Source organism: Varanus komodoensis, unplaced genomic scaffold (assembly GCF_004798865.1).
Source record: "Varanus komodoensis strain SLA01 unplaced genomic scaffold, ASM479886v1 scaffold60, whole genome shotgun sequence".
Lineage (NCBI taxonomy): Eukaryota > Metazoa > Chordata > Lepidosauria > Squamata > Varanidae > Varanus > Varanus komodoensis.
Window position 1 is genome coordinate 584340 of NW_025336223.1, and position 23056 is coordinate 607395.

At 40.0% G+C, this 23056-nt stretch overlaps 1 protein-coding gene across 1 annotated transcript in view; it reads right to left on the reverse strand.

Annotated features, from left to right (window-relative positions):
* The window catches only part of LOC123033212 (tumor necrosis factor receptor superfamily member 1A-like), a 37818-nt gene that overhangs the window by 7505 nt on the left and 7257 nt on the right, over nucleotides 1-23056 (reverse strand). The window contains exons 2-9 of the mRNA XM_044449694.1: nucleotides 16957-17152; nucleotides 14445-14573; nucleotides 13880-14026; nucleotides 11508-11592; nucleotides 10227-10297; nucleotides 9951-10073; nucleotides 3666-3703; nucleotides 1410-1557 (exon numbers count right to left, since the gene is read on the reverse strand). Coding sequence (XP_044305629.1) covers nucleotides 1410-1557; nucleotides 3666-3703; nucleotides 9951-10073; nucleotides 10227-10297; nucleotides 11508-11592; nucleotides 13880-14026; nucleotides 14445-14573; nucleotides 16957-17152 — 937 coding nt within the window. The remainder of the gene's footprint in view (nucleotides 1-1409; nucleotides 1558-3665; nucleotides 3704-9950; nucleotides 10074-10226; nucleotides 10298-11507; nucleotides 11593-13879; nucleotides 14027-14444; nucleotides 14574-16956; nucleotides 17153-23056) is intronic.

Below are 23056 nucleotides of genomic sequence, written 5' to 3' on the forward strand. Positions count from 1 at the left end.
TTGGGTACAAAAAATTGATGACCTCCCCCCCACTTGTGGTTGTACCTAGTATCTAGATTCAAGAGGAAATGCTTTGAAATGTGCCTCCTCATGCCTAATCTTGTCAGATAAAGGGAGAAAAAGAAATGAGCTCCCTTTAATCTGGCCAATAATATCTGCATGAGAAAACTATGGACAATTCCAATGTAATGGCAGCAATAGAAAGAAAGCATTTTGTAATGACAGCAAGCAGAAGAAAATGGCAAAGGTGTGCTCAAGTACAGAAATGAATTAGGTGTGGTCTTAGGGCCTGCCTGCCCTCCACACCCTCAGCCAATCCATAAGCAAACCAGTATCAAGTACATGATGAGACAATGGGTAAAGGTAACATTTCTTCAGCTTAACATAATTCACTAAAGTTCAGGTAAGCACCTTCTGAAATAAAACAGTTTTTCCTGGTTCCTAAATGACAGTGGCGAGGAACCTAGGGTGGTGTAAGGCAAGTAGCTGCCTGTCAGCTTTTTACCCAGGAAAGCCAGACAGACTAGAGCAGTGGTGGTGAACCTATGGCATGCGTGCCACAGCGGGCACACAGGGCCCTTTCTGTCGACACGTGTGCCAAGTTGCCCCAGCATCACCCCAGCAGCTGAGCATCAGATAACAGGGCACATAGGGGCCATGCGCATGCTCAGAAAGGAGTAGCGGTGCCAGGCGATGACATCATGAGCCACAACTCATTAGCCACAACTTGTCCGAGCTTTCACATGGCCGGTCAGTGCACTGTCAAGGATATATATATATATATATATATATATATATATATATTTGCTTGGACTGGCTGTGAGTTTTAATACATTCGTTTTTATTAGCTCAAGATTTCAGCTTGCATTAATTGTGCAAAAGCACGCCAAATACAAACTATTATCTTTCAATAAAAAGCTGTTTGTATCATTGAAAGCTCTGTTATTGTGTTTTTCTTTTAAGACAAAAGATGTTAATGTATGAGTTGTTTTTTCTAAACTAAAACCTCAGTATTCAGGTTTTATTACAGTGTTAGCACTTTGCGACAAATAAGTGGGTTTTGGGTTGCAGTTTGGGCACTCAGTCTCTAAAAGGTTTGCCATCACTGGACTAGAGCATGCCAACAACTGGAGGAGCCTCTGAAGCTGATACTTTGTATGCAGAGCCAAACTGCACACAGTGGGGGCCACCACACGAACTGTTCATTGAAAAGAGGAAGTGTCAGTAATCTGTACTTCTCTTCTGCTTTTCTGGATTTCTTTATCATATCCAAATCAGAGGTTCTCACATCTTGGTCTTTTGATGTTGCAACAGCTCTCACATATCCTCTTGGAGAAGGTGCACAAACAACACACACTTCTTCCCACCAACACCCCAGCATTTTGTTTGTATAAAGACACTCTACTCACAGTCTGGGAGCTGTGTCTTTCCTGCAGATTTTACACAGTCTGGTAGTCCTTGAACTGGTTGTGATGTTTCCCCTGGCACTTGTATGACTTGCTTTGGTGACATTCTTATTTCCTGATTCTGCTCCAGAAGGAAGTCATTTGCTACAGACTAAGGAACAAGACAGAATACTGCTTACAGTTGTAGTATTGCTGGCACAGAGCCTAAAACTTGCTCTATCACTTTGGGAGCACTAAAAGTCTGATTTGAGTAGGAGTTAAGTTTAAGTAGACAACACCATTCTGATCTGGAAGATGCCTTTGGTTCCTCCTCCTTCCACTTATCTCACTGTGATGGCTGCATTAAAGTGCAGTTTTATCCCTTCCTGACTCTAATACCAGAAGGGTGCAGTTTCCCCAACCCCCATGCTCTTTATGCATTAATGAGAGTATTTGAGCTGTTCTTTGCTGTCCTAAAATATTTTCTTTTGTCTCTTTGCTTAGAACTTATGCTGAACATTTTGCAGGTAAAGATGATCAAAAACACATAACTTTTAAATGTTTACATCATATCATTCAATACAAGAACACAAATTAGAAATTATGTGTTTGGACTTACTCTTTTTTGGTATAAAAAGCAGATCCACACACCCATAGGGTTGCTCCCAGTGTCTGAGTTCATGACTTTAATTACTAAAAAGGAAGTGTTTTGAAAGCTACACTTCCTCATTCACAGGTTTTGAAGACAGAGGAGGAGATACTGGAAACAACAGTTTAATCCTAACTGGGTATATTCAGCAGAAGTCTCATGGGGCTTACTTCCAGGTAACTGGAGAAAGACTGCAGCCTCAAGCAGACTGACCTGATTGACTTGCGAAAGCTGAAACCATTTGCAATGTAATTGTTCAGGAAGATAAGAATATCTTTCAATAGTGGTAAATGAAAAGAAAATGGTAAAAGTATATTTAGGTATGGAAGTGAAGACATGTGGCTGGGAGGTTCAATTCCTTGAACTAGTGAAGACCACATCTCTTTTAAAATGCTGTAGGTATATATAGCTGTGCTACTCTTCTGCTCTTTTATTTTAAAAAACCTCTTATTTTTCTGTAGTCAAAAAAGATGGAAGAAGGGGAATTGATGCAAACTTGACGTTTTGTGGATAGCCCACAAAAAGTGAGCAAATTAAGTATGGCATTCAACATTCTGCTGAACAGCCACCTATTGAGCATGCTTTAACTTGGGGTTAGACTTAGTGGTTTTATGGTCACCTTTCAACTCTATTATTCTATAATTCTATGATGGGGGGAAGGGTACAAAAACCCCTAGAGTAAGCTATGGGTCGTCGTGCCTTCAAACAAACCACCCTATGAGAACTGGTTTGGGTTTACATGACATAACCCATGATGGGTTGCTATGTCATCAAAGGGTCAATGACTGAACTCAGACAATATGATAACCTACACTCAAGAGTTGACTGTGGTTTGCGTATAGTTTGTAATTGAACTACAAGCAGTTGTTGAAATGTGAGTTATCATGTTGTCTGAACACAATTCTGCTAGCAAACTATGGTTTGTTAACCATGAACAACTTATAAATTGCTCTTGGGTTGTGAAAGGTGGGGTATTCATGGTTAACAAGCCATGATTTTTTTGTGTGGCTGGGTTCAGACAACACAATAACCCAAAATTACCCAGCCAATGAATAAATAATGGAGAAAAGGAGGATGGGTGCTCTGGTACTGCCAATCACTGGCATCCAGACCATTATGGCCCTGGGCAATTTGGCCTTCAGTGGAACTAAAACAATTCCCAATGCCTGGCATATTCTTTTTAACATTGTAAACCATTCTGAGAGAATATGCTGAAGAGAACCATCTATAAAAACCTTCAATAAATAAATTGGCTCTGCTCTGTGTTTGCATTTTTTTTCTCTATTAGTTGCTTTGAGGGGTGAAAGTATATAATTATTTTAAAATAAATAAAAGCGATTTGGACCAAATCTTAACGTCAACGAGGTATGCATCTGAACTATGCATATAAACTGTGGAGAATCAGCTGAGAGAAGAAGAGGAAGAGGAAGCCTGGTGATCTGAGACACAGGCACTCCAAAACTGTTAATAAATACCTCAGAGCATGAAGAGTCCTATCCATGTCATTCTGCCATTCATGTATGAAGTAAGAGTACTTGGAAATAAGCATGTTAGGAATAAGTAACAAACAGTTTTGATCTGTGTTCCAGGCCCATGTGCAAGGCATTTAAGGAAAGGTTTCAAATGCTTACTTTTGCAGGAAGTTCTTTTGCTGGTTGCTGAATTGAAGCTGAAAAAAACCAGAAAAAATAATCTCATGAATGTCAAAACAGATTAACTTTATTTTTGGTTTGTTGTTGATGATGGGAGTTTTCTCAGTTTATAGCTGTTGAACAATCAGATGGCTCATCATTGCTCATTATTCCTCAACTAGCAGTGATGGCAGGATGTTTCTTTAGTATGTTCAGTAGCCACCAGCTACTGAACATACCTAATGACCTGGGTCACAGTGGCTACCAAAATTATGTCCTTCAGTTTAGCCAAAGCAAAGACACAAGCCTATGATGAGTTTGGGCTTCAAGCATATACTGTCTGCTTGTAACAGAACAGTTCTATATGCTAGCACTACAACTGGATGTTACCCACTTCTTCATATCAGCTTGTATATTTGTAAACAAATATTAAAGAAACACCACAGAAATCTCTTCACTATTCATGGGAATGAAAAACTGGACACAATGCATTTGCTTCTCTAAAATGCAATTGTTTTATCAAAACTGTATTCCACTCTGTGTATTTCTTGATGGAACATTAAGGAAAGGAAGGAGTCCCTGAGGATTTTAATCCTCTAGCCAAATGGCTGTAGGGGGCAGCATTCATCTTTTTCCATTATGGGAATTCACTACTTCCCTGCCCCTCCTTGTTGCACTGAAACCAGGCCAAATAGTGAAAAATATATCACTGTTTTACAAAGCAGTGATAGAAAAGGTAGAGTCTGGGATGAGATATAAACCTTCCTGAGGTTCAGTGCAATTCCTACTGCCTTCTCTTGTACATGAAATGTCAGAACTTCGAAAGCCTACTTTTTAGCTAGTCTAAAATGTGGGATGGAGAATCTCTTTTCTCAGTTTTTAGCAAATACCTTGACCTCTTGCTGCTTGCAAACTGTTCCATATGAGTCTGAAAATGGAAGGTGAATTCTGTACCGAGTTCAAAGAACAGGCCAATAATGTGAAACCTTCTGGCTGTTTTACAAACTGTCCCAACAAAATGAAAATGAAACCTTTCCATATGTAGGCCAAAGAAAGAAAAAAAAATATTACAGTGCCAAAGTGGGGGAGGGGAGGAAATTGGGGTATAAATGTAATTGGGAATGGACAGGAGAGTAGTGTTAAAGTGATTTAAGAAGCTACAACTGTTCTCATTTTCATTCTTAACAAAAGCACAAAGTACACCAAAAAGAGATAAAATGCATTAATCTGTCCAGCCAACTCTTGGCAAATGCAAGTCATGATAAATAACTAATTTTGTTGTTGCTTCTTCCTCCTATTTTCTTTTTCCAGCTGATAATGTCCCTTCAAACAAAAGAAATGAAAAGACTTCATTTTTTAGTTCATCAAGTAACAGATTTTCCTGCTTCTAGACAAGATGTTTGATGTACAATTCCTATGCCTTCTTCACATAATTTTACAGAGGGATATCTTCCAATTATAAACCTCCCATGCTTTCTAACCACTTTTTCCATGCTTTTTTTCTTAGTACAGAAAATCTGTTAAAGGGGTAAAACAATAGATAAATAAGTAAAGAGTGAAACAACAGCTGTAACTCTTTGCAGGTATGGACAGAAAAATGTGCAACTGAGGCACAGTGGGAGATTTTGTGTTGGTGAAGATGGATGACACGTTGGGGATGCCCTCCTCTTTCTCTGTCACATGTGTTGTATTTACATTTGTACACCTATTTCATGTCTTGCATTGCCAGCCCTTTCTCCGAAAAAGCTTTGCCTTTTGCCTTCTTTAAGCAACATTCATCCTCCGCTCAAAAATTTATCTGAGTGAATACATCCTAGTGCATTCTAGGGTCTGCATCCACCTCTCAGGGTTAGCAGCTCCTTCATAGCTTCCTAAACCATTTTCAGTAGGAAACAGTTTGTGCTAAAACCCTGCACTGAAACTAAAGGTTCAGTTAGAGAATTAAACTTTGCCAGTGACCTGGTCATGTAATGATTTTATCTCTGTGCAATTCTGAAATAATGTACTGCATTTTGTTTTAATGTCCATGCCTTTTTAGTGCTCTAAAAGAGAATACCTATATTATTTATTTACTTATTTTATACTGTTAATTTTAATTTTATATTATTATGTTTGTAACTCAGTGTATTTTTTGTATTTTTTGTATTTTTGTATTTACTGGTAATTTATTATGTTCTATTGTATTTCAATGTATTTTATTGTGTTGTAAGCCGCCCCGAGGCTTCGGCAAGGGGCGGCATAGAAATGTTATAATAATAATAATAATAATAATAATAATAATAATAATAATAATGTATGCAAATACATGAGGACAGCAATGCCAAAGCTTTTTTTGGTTACACTCAACCCTGAAGATATTTGAAAAATGCAAAAGCCAGGAAAATTCCCATCTCCAAGCTTGGGCCTTAGAAAGCAGGGAGGAAACCCATTTTATATAGCCCTGTTTATTTCTCAGTAAATTACATAATCCTCTTGCTCTGCACTGATGGCACTTGGGTTTGCTTTTGCTTTTTAATTCTAGAATTTTACTACAATGGAACAGAGTAGCTGACTTTTTAATGTAGTCCACAATGCAAAAACTTCTGGTGTCTGTGTAAACATTAGTGGCACTTCAAGGTGGAAGGGTGAAGTAACAGAGAGCTGCAAAAAATGGCTGACAGTTGAAGAGACCCATATTCTGTCATTGCCTGTCAAAGTATGGAAATAAACGGCAGGGCAATTGGGACTGAGTCTTCTTTGTGAACCACATCATAGATGTTGTCCTGGTTCATGTCGGTACACTGCTGTACGCTGATCTCGAGAGAACAGGACATACGAGCAAGCAGCTCCGAGAACCAACCATGGCTGTCCCCCAGAGATCCCATACCCTGGGTAGTAATCATGGCATCAGGAGAGGTGAAAATTTGTTGGGATTCCTCCAAATCTGAATCGGACTGATACTGCAGACTGAAAGAAAAAGAGCTGTCAGGAGACAGTGGTGAATGGGCAAGTGCCGTGGTGGACGTTGATGGAGCATTCCTCGACACTGATTGAAGGGTGGAATGGTGGAGACGTGTTGGCAATGGTGGGTAATAGCCATATGGGGGATAAAAATCCCATGGATAGGGACGATCCATGCATTCAAGTTTGAAATCCCCATAGGGTAAAGGCACCCAGTACTGCAAAAGTTGTGGAGCAGGAGGTTGTGGAGGCAGGAAGGAAGAAGGATGATGCAGGGCCCGTGCAGATCCCTCCGGAGATGAATGGCAGGCAGGAATAGGAGTTGGCAACTTCACAGGTTGTTGTTCAGGTCCTGACCGATGTGGCGATTTACACATTTCTCATCTGTAATAGAGGCTCAAGCCAATGGATCCAATCAGCCGGGACTGGAGTGAGGAGAGATGGTAATCCGCAGAGGCAACAATGGAGGTGTCGCTTGCATGACTGATTGGCAGCCGGAAGGCTCGGTCGGTAGTGAGGCAGATAGATCAATCGGTTCAGTGCGAAGCACCCTGGGAAGTTTTTTGTGCCGACACTCGGTCTTGTCAGATTTGTCTTTCTTGGGGCACTTAGGTATTGTGGCCCCATCGGATCCGACATGCTTTCTCTTCTCCTTATGCTTCTTAGGAGGAGAGCAAGAGGAGCACTTTCCCTTGGGACTGACAGTGTCCCCTTCAGATAGACAAGAGGGGGTGTTCTTCAAAGAACCGGGAGCCGAAGAAGAGTCGGCAGCCGCTGTGACCAGCCTCATAGCCACTAAGGCTTGGTCCCATAACATTTTGTTCAGCTGGTTTTCTCGGTTTTTCCGAGCCTGCCTGGTGAAAGATTGGCAGTGGCTGCACTTATCCATCCTATGTCCCTCTCTTAGGCAGAGGAGACAGAGGGAGTGCAGATCAGGGGGAGACATTTTTGCTCTGCACTGGGTGCACTTGCGAAAAGCCGCCTGCTGTACGAGAGAGAAAAAGGGAAAGAGTATAGCAGTACGGGAAGAGAATGATAGAAGGGTTTTTTAAAAATTATTTTTATTTTTATTTTTGGGAAAGGGGTTGGTTGTGGGGGAAGAAGCAAGTTGTGAATGGGATCAGTAAGGGAGTGAACGACAAGGAAGGAAAGTGTTTGTGAAGGGTAGAAATCTAGAGCAAGTTAGAAGTGATCAGTAATGGAAGAAGCTATCGAGAAAAAAACGACGAGGAGACAAGCAAAAAAAGGCCCGAGGCATAGCGAACAGTGGTCGCAAGCGGACTGGCGAAGGGGCAGGCACTCCGCCCATTTATATTATAGGGGACGGGGGGTGCGGAGTTCCCGCCAAAACTGTTAAAGCTCTTAAATCTTCCCGGCAACAGACACTGCGCAGACACAGCACCCATATATGTGTGATGCACAGAGACCACAACAAAGAAGTGGAGTTTTTCTTCTTCTGATCCCAGCCTTTCCACACTGTGCTACAGAGTGCTAGAGCAGGGGAGGGTGACATGTTTGACTTGCAACTTGCATCATCCCACACCATTAGTAATACTGCCTATTGCTGGTAAGAGTTGTAGGCTAAAATACCTGAAGGACCAAAAGTTGCCCACCTCTACTAGGAGATTCAGATTTAGGGCTGTCTGCCTGTCCTAAATCTGAGTCTTTACAGCTACATAGTAGAGTAAGGGAGGGAGGGACTCTGGAGAACAGCAGTGGGAAAAGGTATCTTTTTAACCTTTTGTTCTTTCTGAAGTGTCTTCCTATAGTATAAAGAGGGGAGGGGGCTTCTTATAGCCTCATAGCACACACTCTCCCTCCCTACTTAGCTTCACAAACAAGCTCTTTTTGCCTTCATATTTTCTTTTCCCTCCCTCTTAAACAACATCCTGATTTTCCACGTCTGACCCAGGGTGCTTCCAGATTTGGCATTTTAGTGTGCCAAGGCCCTGCCTCAGCTGCTGAATATTATGGGAATCCACATGTTGCCAGCTTCCATTTGTAGTTCTCTCATGTTTTCCTACTGCTGCTTCTATCATGTTTCTTAAATAAGAAACGATGGAATGGATTCAGGTCTACTCATTCTTAATCTTGATGAGGGCTGCTATGCAGTCACCCTGACTTATTCACAGAATTTAAAAGGGAGTCCAGACAGTGCCAACTTTCACTATCCTGTAATGATTTCTCACTGTTTCTTCTTTTTTCCTTAGGACTTCTCTACAGGCAACATAAAAACTTTATCAAGGCTGCTTCTACAATGTTCTTCATGAGAAGATGATTAGAGTGTCCTTTGGGGGTTTTCCCCTCTGCCTTTCTGTACGCAGCACAATATGGCACCATGACATAAAGCAGAATTGTGAAAATACACAGGGTTTCTGTAGCAAATAATGAGGTCATCTAGGAAAGTAACAGACTTTACTTGCTCTAAAAAAAAAAAAAAAGCCGCAAAAATGACCAGGAAATTCAGGAGAGACCATGGAGTATGACAATGTAATGATTTAGAGTAGAAAATCTATCAAGGAGGAAAAGGCCAAATAATTGCACTATATTTTTGATCCAGATGGATGGCACTAGTTGATACCCATCAGGAAACACCAAAAATTAATAGATCTACACAATTTGCTGAATTTGTGGTCATTTAGATACCTTCCCTCAACCCCCATGGTAGAAGTAGAGCTGCCCACCGAAAACAAGGGAAAAATTTGGGATTTTACATTCCAGTCCTATTCATGTCAACTGTTTGCTAGTCTGAAACCACAATTAAAAACAACTGCAATTGCAACAATAACAAATAAAACAAAGACTAGAATGGCTTGGGCTGGAAATAGGTAACAACTACTTAAAAGTCTATTTTGGTAGTAGGTACCAGGAAATTACTAGTGGAAGGACATTCCAATTTCAAAGAAGGGCAATACCAAAGAATATTCAAACTACCACACCATTGCACTTATTTCACATGCTAGCAAAGTTAGGCTCAACGTACTACAAGCTAGGCTCCAGCAGTATGTGGACTGAGAACTACCAGAAGTACAGGCAGGATTTCGAAGAGGGAGAGGAACTAGAGATCAAATTGACAACATATGCTGGATCATGGAGAAAGCTAGGGGGTTCCAGAAAAACATCTACTTCTGCTTCATTGACTATGCTAAAGCCTTTGATTGTGTGGATCACAACAAATTGTGGCAAGTTCTTAAAGAGATGGGAGTAGCAGACCATCTTATTTGTCTCTTGAGAAACCTATATGCGGGTCAAGAAGCAACAGTGAGAACTGGACACGGAACCACTGATTGGTTCGAAATTGAGAAAGGAGTTCGGCAAGGCTTATAAGCAAAAGCTTATACTCACGATATGGGCACCAAGGGGAGCTCAGTGTTCTCTGACAAGATGGCTTGACGATTCTCCTTATCAACAACAACATGCAGCCAGCTCCAAAGAAAACAACCAGTGAGCTGAGGACGGACATGAGTCCTGTATGGAAAAAAGAAGCATGTTAGAGATGGTAGGCTGGGAAGGATCTGCAAATAGATGTGGTAAGAAATGAACACAGAAGAGAAGAAAGCACAAAGAGGGTAAGTGCCACAGAAAGCGACTGGCCATTAGAGGGATGATTCCAGAACTTACCTAAGGAACTTGGTTGGTGTGTCACTACATTTAGTGCCTTGCAGCGTGCCTCACAATCTTGTGCATTGCAACTGAAAGATGAAAAGGAGTCTTGGGTTGCATAGGAGCCTTTTTAGGACGTTTTTTAACATTTAGTCTGAATGCTGTGCCCTTTTTATATTGCTTTTATAGATGCTTTAATTCATTGTATTCTAATAGGATTTAATGTGTTTTACTTTGTTAATACGTTTTATGTATTGTAACCCACCTAGGAAGGCCTCAGCAGTTATAGGTGGCCTATAAATACACGTATGTCTAAATAAATAAACAAATAGGAAGAAATAGGTTTATGTGGCACCTATTTTGCTTTCCCTTGAATTTTTTCGGTGAACACTGAGTGTTAAGTTACTCAAGTTATTTAAACTAAGATAATCCTTTAAATGAGTGGAAATAGGCATTAACTTCGCAAACTTGTATGCAAAACTGGCAAAAAATGCCCCTTGAATTTGGTGATCCATAGGTGCATTCCAAGGAAGGATCAGCAGTCAGGAGCAAAAGATGCTTAATCTGCCTTGCAAATGCTACATCATCTCAGAGTCAGCTGAGGTAAGACGTGAGGGGAAAGCTCATTTGCCAGGGAAACTGTCCTGTACTTCTTCCCCACCTCTGCATTTCCCTTATGAGGAAAACATGCCTCTGGAGACCTGAGTTTCTGTCATCATGTGCAGTAAGAATCCTTTTTCTCTACCAGAACACAGTCCAGTTTTTTACAGCAGGAATGGCAATCTTTCTGCCTCTGAGGGCCACATACCAGCACTGAGTGTGGCTGGAATTGGCAGTGGGCAGGGCTTGGCTTCCCAAGCCAGCTTCTGACATCAACAAATCCTTTCCCCCACCACTGACCCACACACACAAACACACACACTCTTTCCCAGCATGCACATAACTTTCCCTGCCCTATTGACGTGCTGAGATCCCAGCACCAATCCACTGAGGACTGTGATACTTCAGGGGCTCCTTAGCTATATCCAACACTAATCTACTGGGCAGTGGGGAGGTTCATGATGAGATTGCAGCAATCTCATCAGGCAGCTCCCCTCACTGCCCAGTGGATTAATGCTGGAAACAGCACAGAAGCACAGCCTTCATCCATTTCCAGCACAACCAAATCAACCAAGGAACCAGGAAGAGAATCAGCTGGAGGAAGTGGGAAGGGTCTTCTGGGCCACACAGAGATCAATGCATGTGGTTCACAGGGAAAACCATATACATTTTACAGGAGTAGACAATAAGATCCCCTACCTGCTGCATGGGGAGCAGTTGCTCTGATCTGTTTGAAGAAAGAATCCATAGTGACACTCACATACTGTGTCACTGAATTCTGTACCTGGGAAGAAAAGAAAATTATTAACAAGAAAGAATATGCCATTCCTGGTTATCCAGGGCTGAATATGTGAACCAGATATCTGTGTCAAGATTTCTTGTGATTTCATAGAAAATTTAGCAACAGCTGTGAGTTGTCACAACCACACTGCAGTGCTAGGGGATGGGGCTTAACTGTTCTCCTCACACACCATGCAGATTTCCTGATTAAAATTACAGAGCCACCTTGAGATGAAAATATGGAAGTACTCAAATACTATGTGTATGTTTTCCATCATGGAACAAATGGCTTCAGGAGTTTGATTACAATAAGAAAACAGAGCTAAGAGGGGCAGATAGAGCTAAACCCTTCCTCTTCTTTCATCAGTAATCTGATTCAGGGCCCATAGGACTGTTATTCTCTCTTTAATAAAATGTAGGAGATCCTTAATCACAGATACCCTGTAGTACATCTAGTTGTGCCCTTTGTGGCAGCAAGGAGTGGGGAAGAGAGTGGATGTCCAAATATAATGGCCATGGAAGAAAGAATTGCTCCATCACATGGATGCATCAGAAAAATCTTTCAAAATGGACTGAGGAACAAAAAAGCAGGACATGTTAGGCAGTTAGAGGATAAGATTAATGGATTAGTGGGTACAGTGAAAAACAATCACTAGGAGAAATTGGTTGCTACAGAGTAATGGTTTTCAGATGCTGATGGACAGAGGTAAAACAAAAACAAGGCATTCCCTGCCTGGGGTGACTACATGCATATATATAAGCTCAGAGATGTGGAAGAATGAAGAAACTTCTTTATAAATTATAAAGATGATAAGATGAAGAAGAATGATGAGGTGGGGAAGGAAAAGGATATGGGCTATCTGCAGAGGGAAGAATGGAAGAAGCAGGAAAAATTCCATGGCAGTCAAGAAGAGGATTTTTAAAAATTAATTATCTATTGAGTTTCACAATTTAAACAAAAATCAAAACCAAGAATCACAGTAGCACTAAAGTACTACTAAATTCTTCAAAGGTTAGAACTTTGCGCTTTCAATAGCCACACAACCGACAGAAATTCAACTCACAACCTTGAATCCCTGTGCTGAGAAAGAATTCATTTGTTGACTATTATTATGCCATAAAAACCTAAAAGAGCCTTTGCTGGATCAGTCCTGCATTCTGTTTCCAAAGCACCCAACCAACTGCCCACAGGAAACCCACAAGCAGGGCATGAGCATAAAGCACTATCCTGCTCAAATTCCCAACAGCTGGTACCCAGAAGCCTACTGCCACCAGTTCTAGATTTAACTATACAGTCATTATGACTACTGACTATTGCTAGCTCCATTAAAACTGTTTAATCATCTGTCCAAGTCAGTGGCTAGCACTACATCTTGCGCTAGAGAATTGCAGAGTTTAACTACACACAAACTGCCACTATTCATCTTCACGGGATGACCCCAGATTTTAGTACTATAAGACTGGGAAAAAATCGCCCCCTTATTAGCCTTCTCCCCAGCAAGCATATTTTATACATCTCTGTCATGCCTCCTATTACATGCCTTTTTTCTGTATGCTAAACAGACCCAGAAACTGCAACCTCTCCTCACTGGGGAATGGCTTCAGCAGCTCCACTGTAACTAAAGTAACTAAATTGGGATTATGAACACATTTCAAGGTAATAAACTTTAAACCTTCCATGGTTCTAGGTATCCAAGGAAGTTGTATGAACCTCTCTTGTATGAACGTCCATGCTCACTCAAAGTCTTTACAAAAGCCTTGCCCCATAGTCTTTGTTGCACTGAGATGAAACTGATCATCATAAAAGACAACAGATTTTCTTCTTCATTATGTAATTTCCTTCCCACACAAAGATTTTTACCCCAGGGGAAAAACACTTTAGGAAAACTGGTTAAAGTATGTTAAGTCTTTGTTGTGGCTCTTCATACACTTTGTTTTGTTTTTGATTTGGTATTGTCGCTGCCACATTTAATTGTGATTTTTCCATGTTAGGCTATATACTCCTTGGAGCAGAGACCTGTCAGAGACCTCTGTGAAGCTGCATTTACATCTGGTGTACTATTATTAGTTCGTTCAATTTCATATTTAATGCTGTTTTGAAAATGCTAAATGGCTGAAAAATGGGGTTTTAAAAACATAAAGCTGGGAAGAAGGAAGGAGAGGACAGAAATGTTGTCAACACACAAAGAGATTGCACCGAAAACAAGCAGCTTTGCTGTAGGGCAGATGATCTGTTTCTGATTAATGGTGGGGCAGTAAAGTCACATTGAGTTTGTCCTGATTTCACTCACAAGTTTTCCTGATTGTTCCATTGTGACAGGCGCTGCAATCTTTGCAGAAGAACTCAGAAGTGTGACTAGTCCGATACTGATTTTCAGCACAGCCACATACAGTATCTTTCTCAGGGGTACAACTGGATAGCACTTTCTGCCCCAAATCTAGCAAGAGAGTTAGGGTGTGGTAGGGTGGGGAGAGAATTGGTTAATTTTACATAGATCATACTGGGCCATCTAGCAACAGAGCAATTGGAACAATACCCAGAGATTCATTCTTTTCTGATACAGCTTTTACTGGTAGGCTATTGATTTTTTAAAGAATGAATTTGTACATCATTAATATGTGTTTGCATTTTGCAAAGCATTTCTATAAATTGCTTAAGGAAAAGCAGTATATAAACATCTATCCAATGTTCCCCCCAAAAATCTTGCATCAGAAAAACTCATATAACATACTTTATGTTGTTCTGCTTCTACCTAGCCACCCTGATTCTAGTTTTGTCCCTGCTCATCCTTCTGTAAATTCCACATACATATATACACTCACTGTTACTTTAACCCCAAATATGAACAGACTTACTTGTATGACAGTGTTGGCACTCAAAACACCTATCCGAGTAATTATCTTCAGGCATGTAGGTACCCGGGTGGCATATTCTGCAAATGGGTGTACTGTTTGATTCTACGCAGTCTCGTTCAACATACATTCCTGCAAAATAATTGGACAACTGTTGATGTCACCTAGAGAGGTAAAAATGCAGAACTGAAGACAGAATGAAATTGTCGGCTTAGGATAATTTTAGGTTGGGGTAAAATAAGAACATCAGAAGAGCCATGCTGTATCAGACCAACAGTCCATCTAGTCCAGTGTTCTGTTCAGAGTGGCCTTCCACGGTTCCCACAAGTAGGACACGAGTGCAAGAGCATCTTCCTGCTCAGGTATGCCAGCAAATGGTACATATAGGCTACTGCCTCTGATACTGCAGATGGTATTTAGCCATCAGAACTAGTAGCCATTGATAGCCTTATCCATGAATTTGCCCAATCCTCCTTAAAAGACACTCAAATGGGTGGCCTCCCCTACATATTCTGCAAGTGAATTCCACCATTTAACTGTGTGTGGAGTACTTCCTTTTATCTGTTCTGAATCATTCCCCAATCAGCTGCATGGGATGACCCTGGCAAAAAGCAAAACATGTCTCCCTCTCCACTTTCTCCACACAGTACATAATACTATATATTTCTATCATGTCTCCCATCACTAGCTGTTCTTCAAAGCTAAACAGTCTCATTGGTTGTAAGCTTTCCTCTTAGGGGACTTGCTCTAACCCTTTGATCATGTTAATTGCCTTTTCTGCATGTTTCCAACTTTGCAATAACCATTATTGTTGTTGTTGTTGTTATGCTGCTGATGATGATGATGCATATATATCCCATTTATCTTCTCCTTGTGAGGAACCCAAGGTGGTTTACATAAAAGGTAAAAGTTTCCCCATGATATTAAAGTCCAGTCATGTCTGACTCTAGGGGGTGGTGCTCATCTCTGTTTCCTAGCCGAGGGAGCCAGTGTTTGTCCGCAGACAGTCTCCATGGTCATGTGGCCAGCATGACTGAACACCAAAGTGCATGGAACACTGTTACCTTCCTACCAAAGTGGTACCTTTTTACTACTTGCATTTGTATGCTTTCGAACTACAAGATTGGCAGGAGCTGGGACAGAATACAGGAGCTCACCCCGTCTGCAGATTCGAACTGTTAACCTTTTGATCAACCAGCCCAGCAGCTCAGTGGTTTAACCCACTGCGCCAGTGCATCCTTTTGGTTTACATAGTTCCACTTTAACCTCAGAACTGCCGTATGAGGTTGGTTAGGCTGAGAGGCAATGACAGGCCCAAGGTCACCCAGTGAGCTTCCTGGCAGAATGGGAAATGGAACAAGGATCTCCCAGGTCCCCAGTCCAACACTCCAGCCACCATACCATGCAGTATTCTAAGTGTAGTCACAGCATAGATTTGTATAGGAGCAGTACGATATTGCTGGTTTTATTTTTAATTCCTTTCTTAATTATGCCTGACATCAAGTTTGCCTTTTCCTTTTTTTGCAAAACTGCACACTGGATTTATATTTCCATTAAGCTGTACACAACAACCTCAAGATCTCTTTCTTGGTTGCACTCTGCTAGCTCAAGATCTTATCAAATGTAGATTGTTGTTAAGGTTTTTTTGCCCAAACATACATTATTTTACTGCTAAGTTTCTCAGGAGTCTTTGGGGAGGTCCCTTGTCCACAGCATTTTGGAAATCCAAGCAAACAATGTCCACCAGATCACTTGGACTTGAAGGTGATCTGGATGCGACATCATCCCATTGATTGCCATGGTTGATTCGGCTGATCTGACTAGCTAGGCAGGTGTCCCCTTCCTTCCTCCCTCACCACTCCATGTGCATCCCTCCCAAAGCTGCACACTCGGTGGAAGAGGACAACCATCACAGAGAGAAGGAGTGTACTGTTCTTTGGTCAAAGGTACATGATAGCCATGCTCCCCTGCTAGAACCCCCAAACAAGCTCTCAAGGTTCATTTGTAGGAGAAGTTCAGAGGCTTATGAGCATTGTGGAGACAATTTATAGGACATGGGGCATATTTCATTTTTTTAGGGTGAAGCCTACCATCCGTTCTCTGAATAAATAAAATATGCTCCTCAAAATATTTTTTGCATCTACTATCTTCTTGGATTTTCTTTGCCAAAGTTTATGTTCCTTTTTACTCTTTTCATTTGGGCAAAAATTCCACTTTGGGGAGGAAAAAACATTTTTAAAAGATTGAATGGCTTCATTAGCCTGCTCATGAAGTATGGTGGGGTCCTCTTGGACTCCTCCTACCTTGACCTTCTGTTATTGTGTTTTTGAATAATCTGCAAGGATTTTTAAGGATTTTAACTCTCTTGACTCCCCATTTCTACTTCATTAAGTAGCAGTCAGATTTAAGTTGCAGCAAAACAGCATAAGGTTCATTTTTTGCATTAGAAAGCATCATGGTGGCACATGGAAATATGAATTGAGTAAGTATCACTCCATTTTATATTCTAGCTTACCTCTGTGGCATTTAAAGCAGCAGTGAGTTCTATTTGGGTGAGGAAAGTATCCTTTCCCACATGACAGCTCCCTCTTCTCTCTTCCATTGGAGTGGTTAATATTCTTTTTGTCTGCAATTATCGCATGCATGGTATTGCGGCTGAAGGCTAACTCCAAGGATTCCCCAGTTGCCATCTGAATCAGGATTAATTTGATCTGCAAAGAAAAACAATACAAATGACCCTTTTTTAAATCAAAGTCTTCATATTGGAGGTATTTTTAACAGCTAAGACCTTCCAGAAAAATTTAGTACAATTATGTATTGAGCAGAATTCTTCTCCATTTATATATATAGATATATATTTTTCTGACTGTTAATGACTGTGCCATTTGCACACAGAATAGAACATCAGAACAAGGAGCAAGTGGCTACATTGCAAATTTGATGTACTAGGTTGTTTCTTTAACTAGGCAAGATTCATTATCTTCTGTACCTGGGATCTTCAACGTGGTGCCTCTTGATGCTCAGAAGATACCCTGATTTGTATAATTATTTTATTTTAAATAAATGGTATGCTGCAAAATGCTGCAAGATATGATGCCAGAAGATGAGCCCCTCAGGTCGGAAGGTGTCCAGTGTGCTACTGCAGAAGAGCAGAGGGCTAGTACTAGTAGCTCAAGAAAGAATGAAGCAACTGGGTCAAAGCTGAAAGGACATTCAGTTGCAGATGTATCTGGTGGTGAAAGGAAAGTCCAATGCTGTGAAGAATTATACTCCATAGGAACCTGGAATGTAAGATCTATGAATCAAGGCAAGCTAGACATGGTCAAACATGAGATGACAGGACTGAACATCAACATCTTAGGAATCAGTGAACTAAAATGGACAGGAATGGGTGAATTTAATTCAGATGACCATCAAGTATACTACTGTGGACAAGAATTCCTCAGAAGAAATTGAGTAGCCTTCACAGTCAATAAAAGAATAGGAAAAGCAGTACTGGGGTACAATGACCATCAAGTATACTACTGTGGGCAAAAATTCCTCAGAAGAAATGGAGTAGCCTTCATAGTCAATAAAAGAGTAGGAAAAGCAGTACTGGGATACAATCTCCAAAATGACAGAATGATCTCTGTTCAAATCCAAGGCAAACCATTCAGCATCAGAGTAGTCCAAGTCTATCCCACAACCACTGATGCTGAAGAGGCTGAAGTTGACCGGTTCTATGAAGGCCTATAACACCTTCTAGAATTAACACCAAAAAATAATGTCCTTATCATCATGGGGGATTGGAATGCTAAAGTAGGAAGCCAAAAGATAACCGGAATGACAGGCAAGTTTGGCCTTGGAGTACAAAATGAAGCAGGGCACAGGTTGGTAAAATTTTGTCAAGAGAATACGATGGTCATAGCAAACACTCTTTTCCAACAACCCAAGAGACAACTCTACACATGTACATCACCAGATGGTCAACACAGAAATCAGATTGACTATGTGCTCTGCAGCCAAAGATGAAGCTCTATACAGTCAGTAAAAACAAGACCAGGAGCTGACTGTGGCTCAGATCATGAGCTTCTTCTTGCAAAATTTAGGCTTAAATTAAAGAAAGTAGGGAAAAGCACTAGGCCACTCAGGTATGACCTAAATCATATTCCTGATGAATATACAGTAGAGGGAACAAATAGATTTAAGGAATTAGATCTGATAGACAGAGTGCCTGAAGAACTATGGAAGTTCACAACATTTTACAAGAGGTAGCAACTAAAACCATCCCAAAGCAACAGAAATGCAAGAAAGCAAAATGGCTGTCTGAAGAAGCTTTACAAATAGCTGAGGAAAGAAGGGAAGTGAAAGGCAAGGGAGTAAAAAAGAGATACACCCAATAGCATGCAGAATTCCAGAGAATAGCCAGAAGAGATAAGAATAGCTTCTTAGATGAATGGTGTGCGCTTAAGTGGACTCCGGGAGATGGTGGAGGACAGGAAGGCCTGGAGGAATGTTGTTCATGGGGTTGTGATGGGTCAGACACAACTTTGCAACTAAGAACAACAACAAATGCTGCAAAATCAAGTGCTGGTCTCCAATGCAAGCTTTATTTCCAGTAATGCCTCTGGCCCACACTTGGGCACCCAACCATTCTCAAAATACAAATCCTTGGGTTTTATCCCTTCCAAATAAAAGTGTTTAATTGTCTTTGCCATTTCTGTAGTTTTTCCTTGTACAAAAATTGATATTATCTGAAATTAAAAGTTCAACTTTGGTAGGAACTATTTGGATCTTCTTCCATATTATTTTATAATTGTCTTGGAATAATGTATTATTATGTCCAGTCACATTTATTCCCAGATACTTAACTGGATTAAAAGTTATTTCACATCCTGAGATTTTTAAATATTTTGTTGTTCCATTAGAAATTTTTAAATTTCTTTTTTGCTTGTTAATTTTATAAGCATAGAAAGATTCAAATTTTCAAATTTTTCAATTTAATCTATTATATGTTGCATTGATAGATGTGGATTTAGGATTATCAATACTATATCATCAGCATAACTTTTCATTTTGTATTCTTCTCAATCTACTTTCAAGCCTTTGATTTTTGGATCTTGTCGTCTTTTGTAGCTAAGATATTCAGTATAAGGATAAACAGGAATGGTGATAATGGATATCCCTTATGTGTTCCTCTATCTATTTGAAGAGCATTAGTCAAAGCTCTTATTTATTCAAATCTCTGCATGTTGTTCTGTATAAATTGCTTGAATCCAATTCATGAATCTTGGACCACAATTTAAATAATGAAAAGTCTTTAATAAAAAAGGGCCAAGGCACATTATCAAATGCTTTTTAGATGCTGAATGCAGGTTTCTCCTTCTTAACAAATTCAACTGCATTAATTAACTTTCATATATCACTTTGGTAGAAAGCCAGTCTGATCTGTACAAATCTGCTTTGTGATCTACTTTCTTAATCTTTCTGACATTATCAACTTTTAAAAAATGGTCATTCATAATTAATAGTGAAAAGATTGTGGCAAAGTAGGTCATTGCCTTCTTTATATATCAGTGTAATATGAGCATCTTGCCATGATGGAAGTAATGATTTCTCTTTACTAATTTATTTCATTACTTTCTGAAGTGGTGTCATTCGTTTTCTTGTGGCCATATTGTAATAGATCATTGTGAAACCATCTGGGCCAGCTGCTTTATCTTTCTTCAGTTTTTTAATAGCTTGTGATATTTCTTGGATAGTAATAATACCATTCAGTATTTCTCTATGAGCTGGTGTAAAATTTTCAGTGTGTGCTTTTTCTATATATTGATCAATTCTATCTTCTAGAACTGGGTCTTTTTGATACAAATTTGAAAAAAGAGGGTAAACTTTCATGTATTTTCTTTTCTATATAGGTAATTCTGTTGCCTTTCTTCACCACTGTTATCATTCTTTCAGTTTCTTTCTTAAGACAGTATGCTAAGAATCTTCCTGGCTTATTTGCATGTCCAAAATGATTCTGTTTTAGAATCTTAATTTCTTCTCTATCTCTTCTATTTCAAGCGTATCACATAGAATCATAGAATTGAAAGGGGCCAGAAGGCCATTGGGTATAACACCCTGCTACTACAGGACATTAAGTTACAGCATCCCACTTGGATGACTCCCCAAATGCTTTCTGAACATCTCCAGCGAGGGAGAGCCCACACGTTCCCCAGATAACAAGTTCCATTATTGTACTGCTCTGGCAGGGAGGAAATTCTTCTTGGTGTCTAATCTAAATCTGGTTTAACTTAAGTTCATTATTCTATGTCCTATACTCTGGAATGAACAAGAAGAGATCTTATCCTTCCTCTTTCTGATAGCCTTTGAGGTATTTGTAGAGTGCTATCATATGACCCCTCAGTCTTCCTGAGGATAAACATGCCTAGTTGTCTCAATCTTTCCTTACAGGGCTTTGCCTCCAGTCCCTGAATCATCCTTGTTGCCCTCCTCTGTACCTTTCCCAGCTTTTCTGCATCTTATTTTACACCAAGGTGCCCAGAACTGGACACAGTACTCCAGGTGAGGTCTTACTAGTGAAGAGCATAGGGGAACCAGTCCTTCATGTGATTTGAAAGTGATGCTTCTATTAATACAGTCCAAAATAGCATTTGCCTTTTTCACCACTGCATCACATTAGAAACACAGAAACATTGTTAGCTCATATTTAGCTAGTGATCTACAGCAACCCTAAGATCATTCTCAAGTGCAGCATTGTTGAGCCAAGTGTTCCCCATCTTGTAGTGGTGCATTTGGTTTCATGTTCCTAAGTGGAGGACTTGGTATTTGTCCCTATTCAATTGCATTCTGTTGCTCTCTGCCCAGCCTCCTAACCTATCAAGATCACTGTGGATCTTATCTCTGTCTTCCAGGGTATTTGCTATTCCACCCAGCTTTGTGTTATCTGGAAATTTAATTATCTGTCTTTGCACTTCCTCATCTAAATCATTAATGCAAATGTTGACAAGTAGTAGTCCTAGGAAAGAATCATCAGACCCTGGAAATTTGAACTCATTTAGCCCAATTAGAAGATCATTGACCATTTGCCTGTCAATGTTGGGCCGCCATCCTTACCCTTCAGCTTGTACTACACCTTTGCCAGGACGGTTGTAGGCTCCTTTAGAGCAACTTTGTTTATCATTGCGCTGAATTTGCTAAAGATAGCTTTTCTGAAATCCATGATGCATGTTTGGCTACATTTATTTTTAGCTTCGTTTATTATTGAGGATTCAAGTGAGGCATGGTCACTTTCCCCTAGAGTTCCCATAGCTGTTACTACATCTTCCCTGTTGGTTAGGATCAAGTTGAGTAAAGCCATACCACTTGTTCCTACTTCTACTTTCTGCTGGATAAGCTAAGTTTAAGCTCAGTTAATATTGATTTAATTATTTTATGGTGTTCCTCTAATATCTGAATTATTTTAAGTTGTTGTGTGTGTTTGTTTTTAGTTTGTTCTAACATTTCCTTTTTCTTCTTGGTGGCTATGGCTATTACGTTTCCTCTCATATATGCTTTGCTGGCTTCCCATATTGTTGCCTTGGGGATGTCACTTGTATTATTAAGTAATTATTCCAAATCCTTTTCACTTTTTCAGAATATCATCTTGTAATCTCCATCTTCTATTTGCATAATTAAGGGGTCCTGAAGTGTATACATGTTCTACTCCTCTAAGAAAGAGTTCTCCATAATCACTTATAGGGACCAGAAGACCGGAAGCCCCATTCCAAATGATGAAATGCTTTGAAGGAGCTGATTGGCAGGAGAGTCACAGCTTAATAATTCTTAATGCTGTGCTGGATAATATTAAGTGTTCTTTGAACAGGGGTGGCCATCTGCCTCTCAGGGATAAAGTCCATATGCTCTTCATTTATATATGAAATAATGAAGTTATTAAGTTGTTTGGCCATAAACCAGTGAACAACTTTTCATCTTCACTGAGAAGTGAAATGAGCCAATAGGAACCCACCAACTGAGGCTCCTTACCAGGTTTGTTCCTAACCCAAAGACCTATTTCTCCTTTCATCTCTGTGAATGTGTCAAATCAGTGTTTGGTTACAACAAAAGACTGGATGAGGGCTAAAATTTTAATAACGTATTTATTGTGTATGTTTTAATTGATGTGAGCCGCCCCGAGGCTTCAGCGAATGGGGCGGCATAAAAATGTTTTAATAAATAAATAAATAAAAAAATTATGCCTTAACCCTCAGCTATATATCATTGTATATTGTTCTACATTATTCTTTTTTTTCTTTTTTCTTATCACTGCCATTTTATTAACATAATGTGATCTATATTTTGTAATTCCATTGTTGTTAATTGTTGTGTTTTAAACAGCCTAGAGAGTCCTCTGAAACTATTAGTACAATATATAAACTTATTAATTACAAACTGAAGTTTAATATAGGCAAGACTGAGATGTTGTTAATGGGTGGTTCTACTGACCAGATAGAGGGTGTTCAATCTGTTTTAGATGGTGCTACACTCCCCCTGAACAAATAGCTTGGAGGTCTTCCTAGAGCCATCTTTTTAGCATGAAGTGCCCTCTATGACAGGGGTCCTCAAACTTTTTCAACAGGGGGACAGTTCACTGT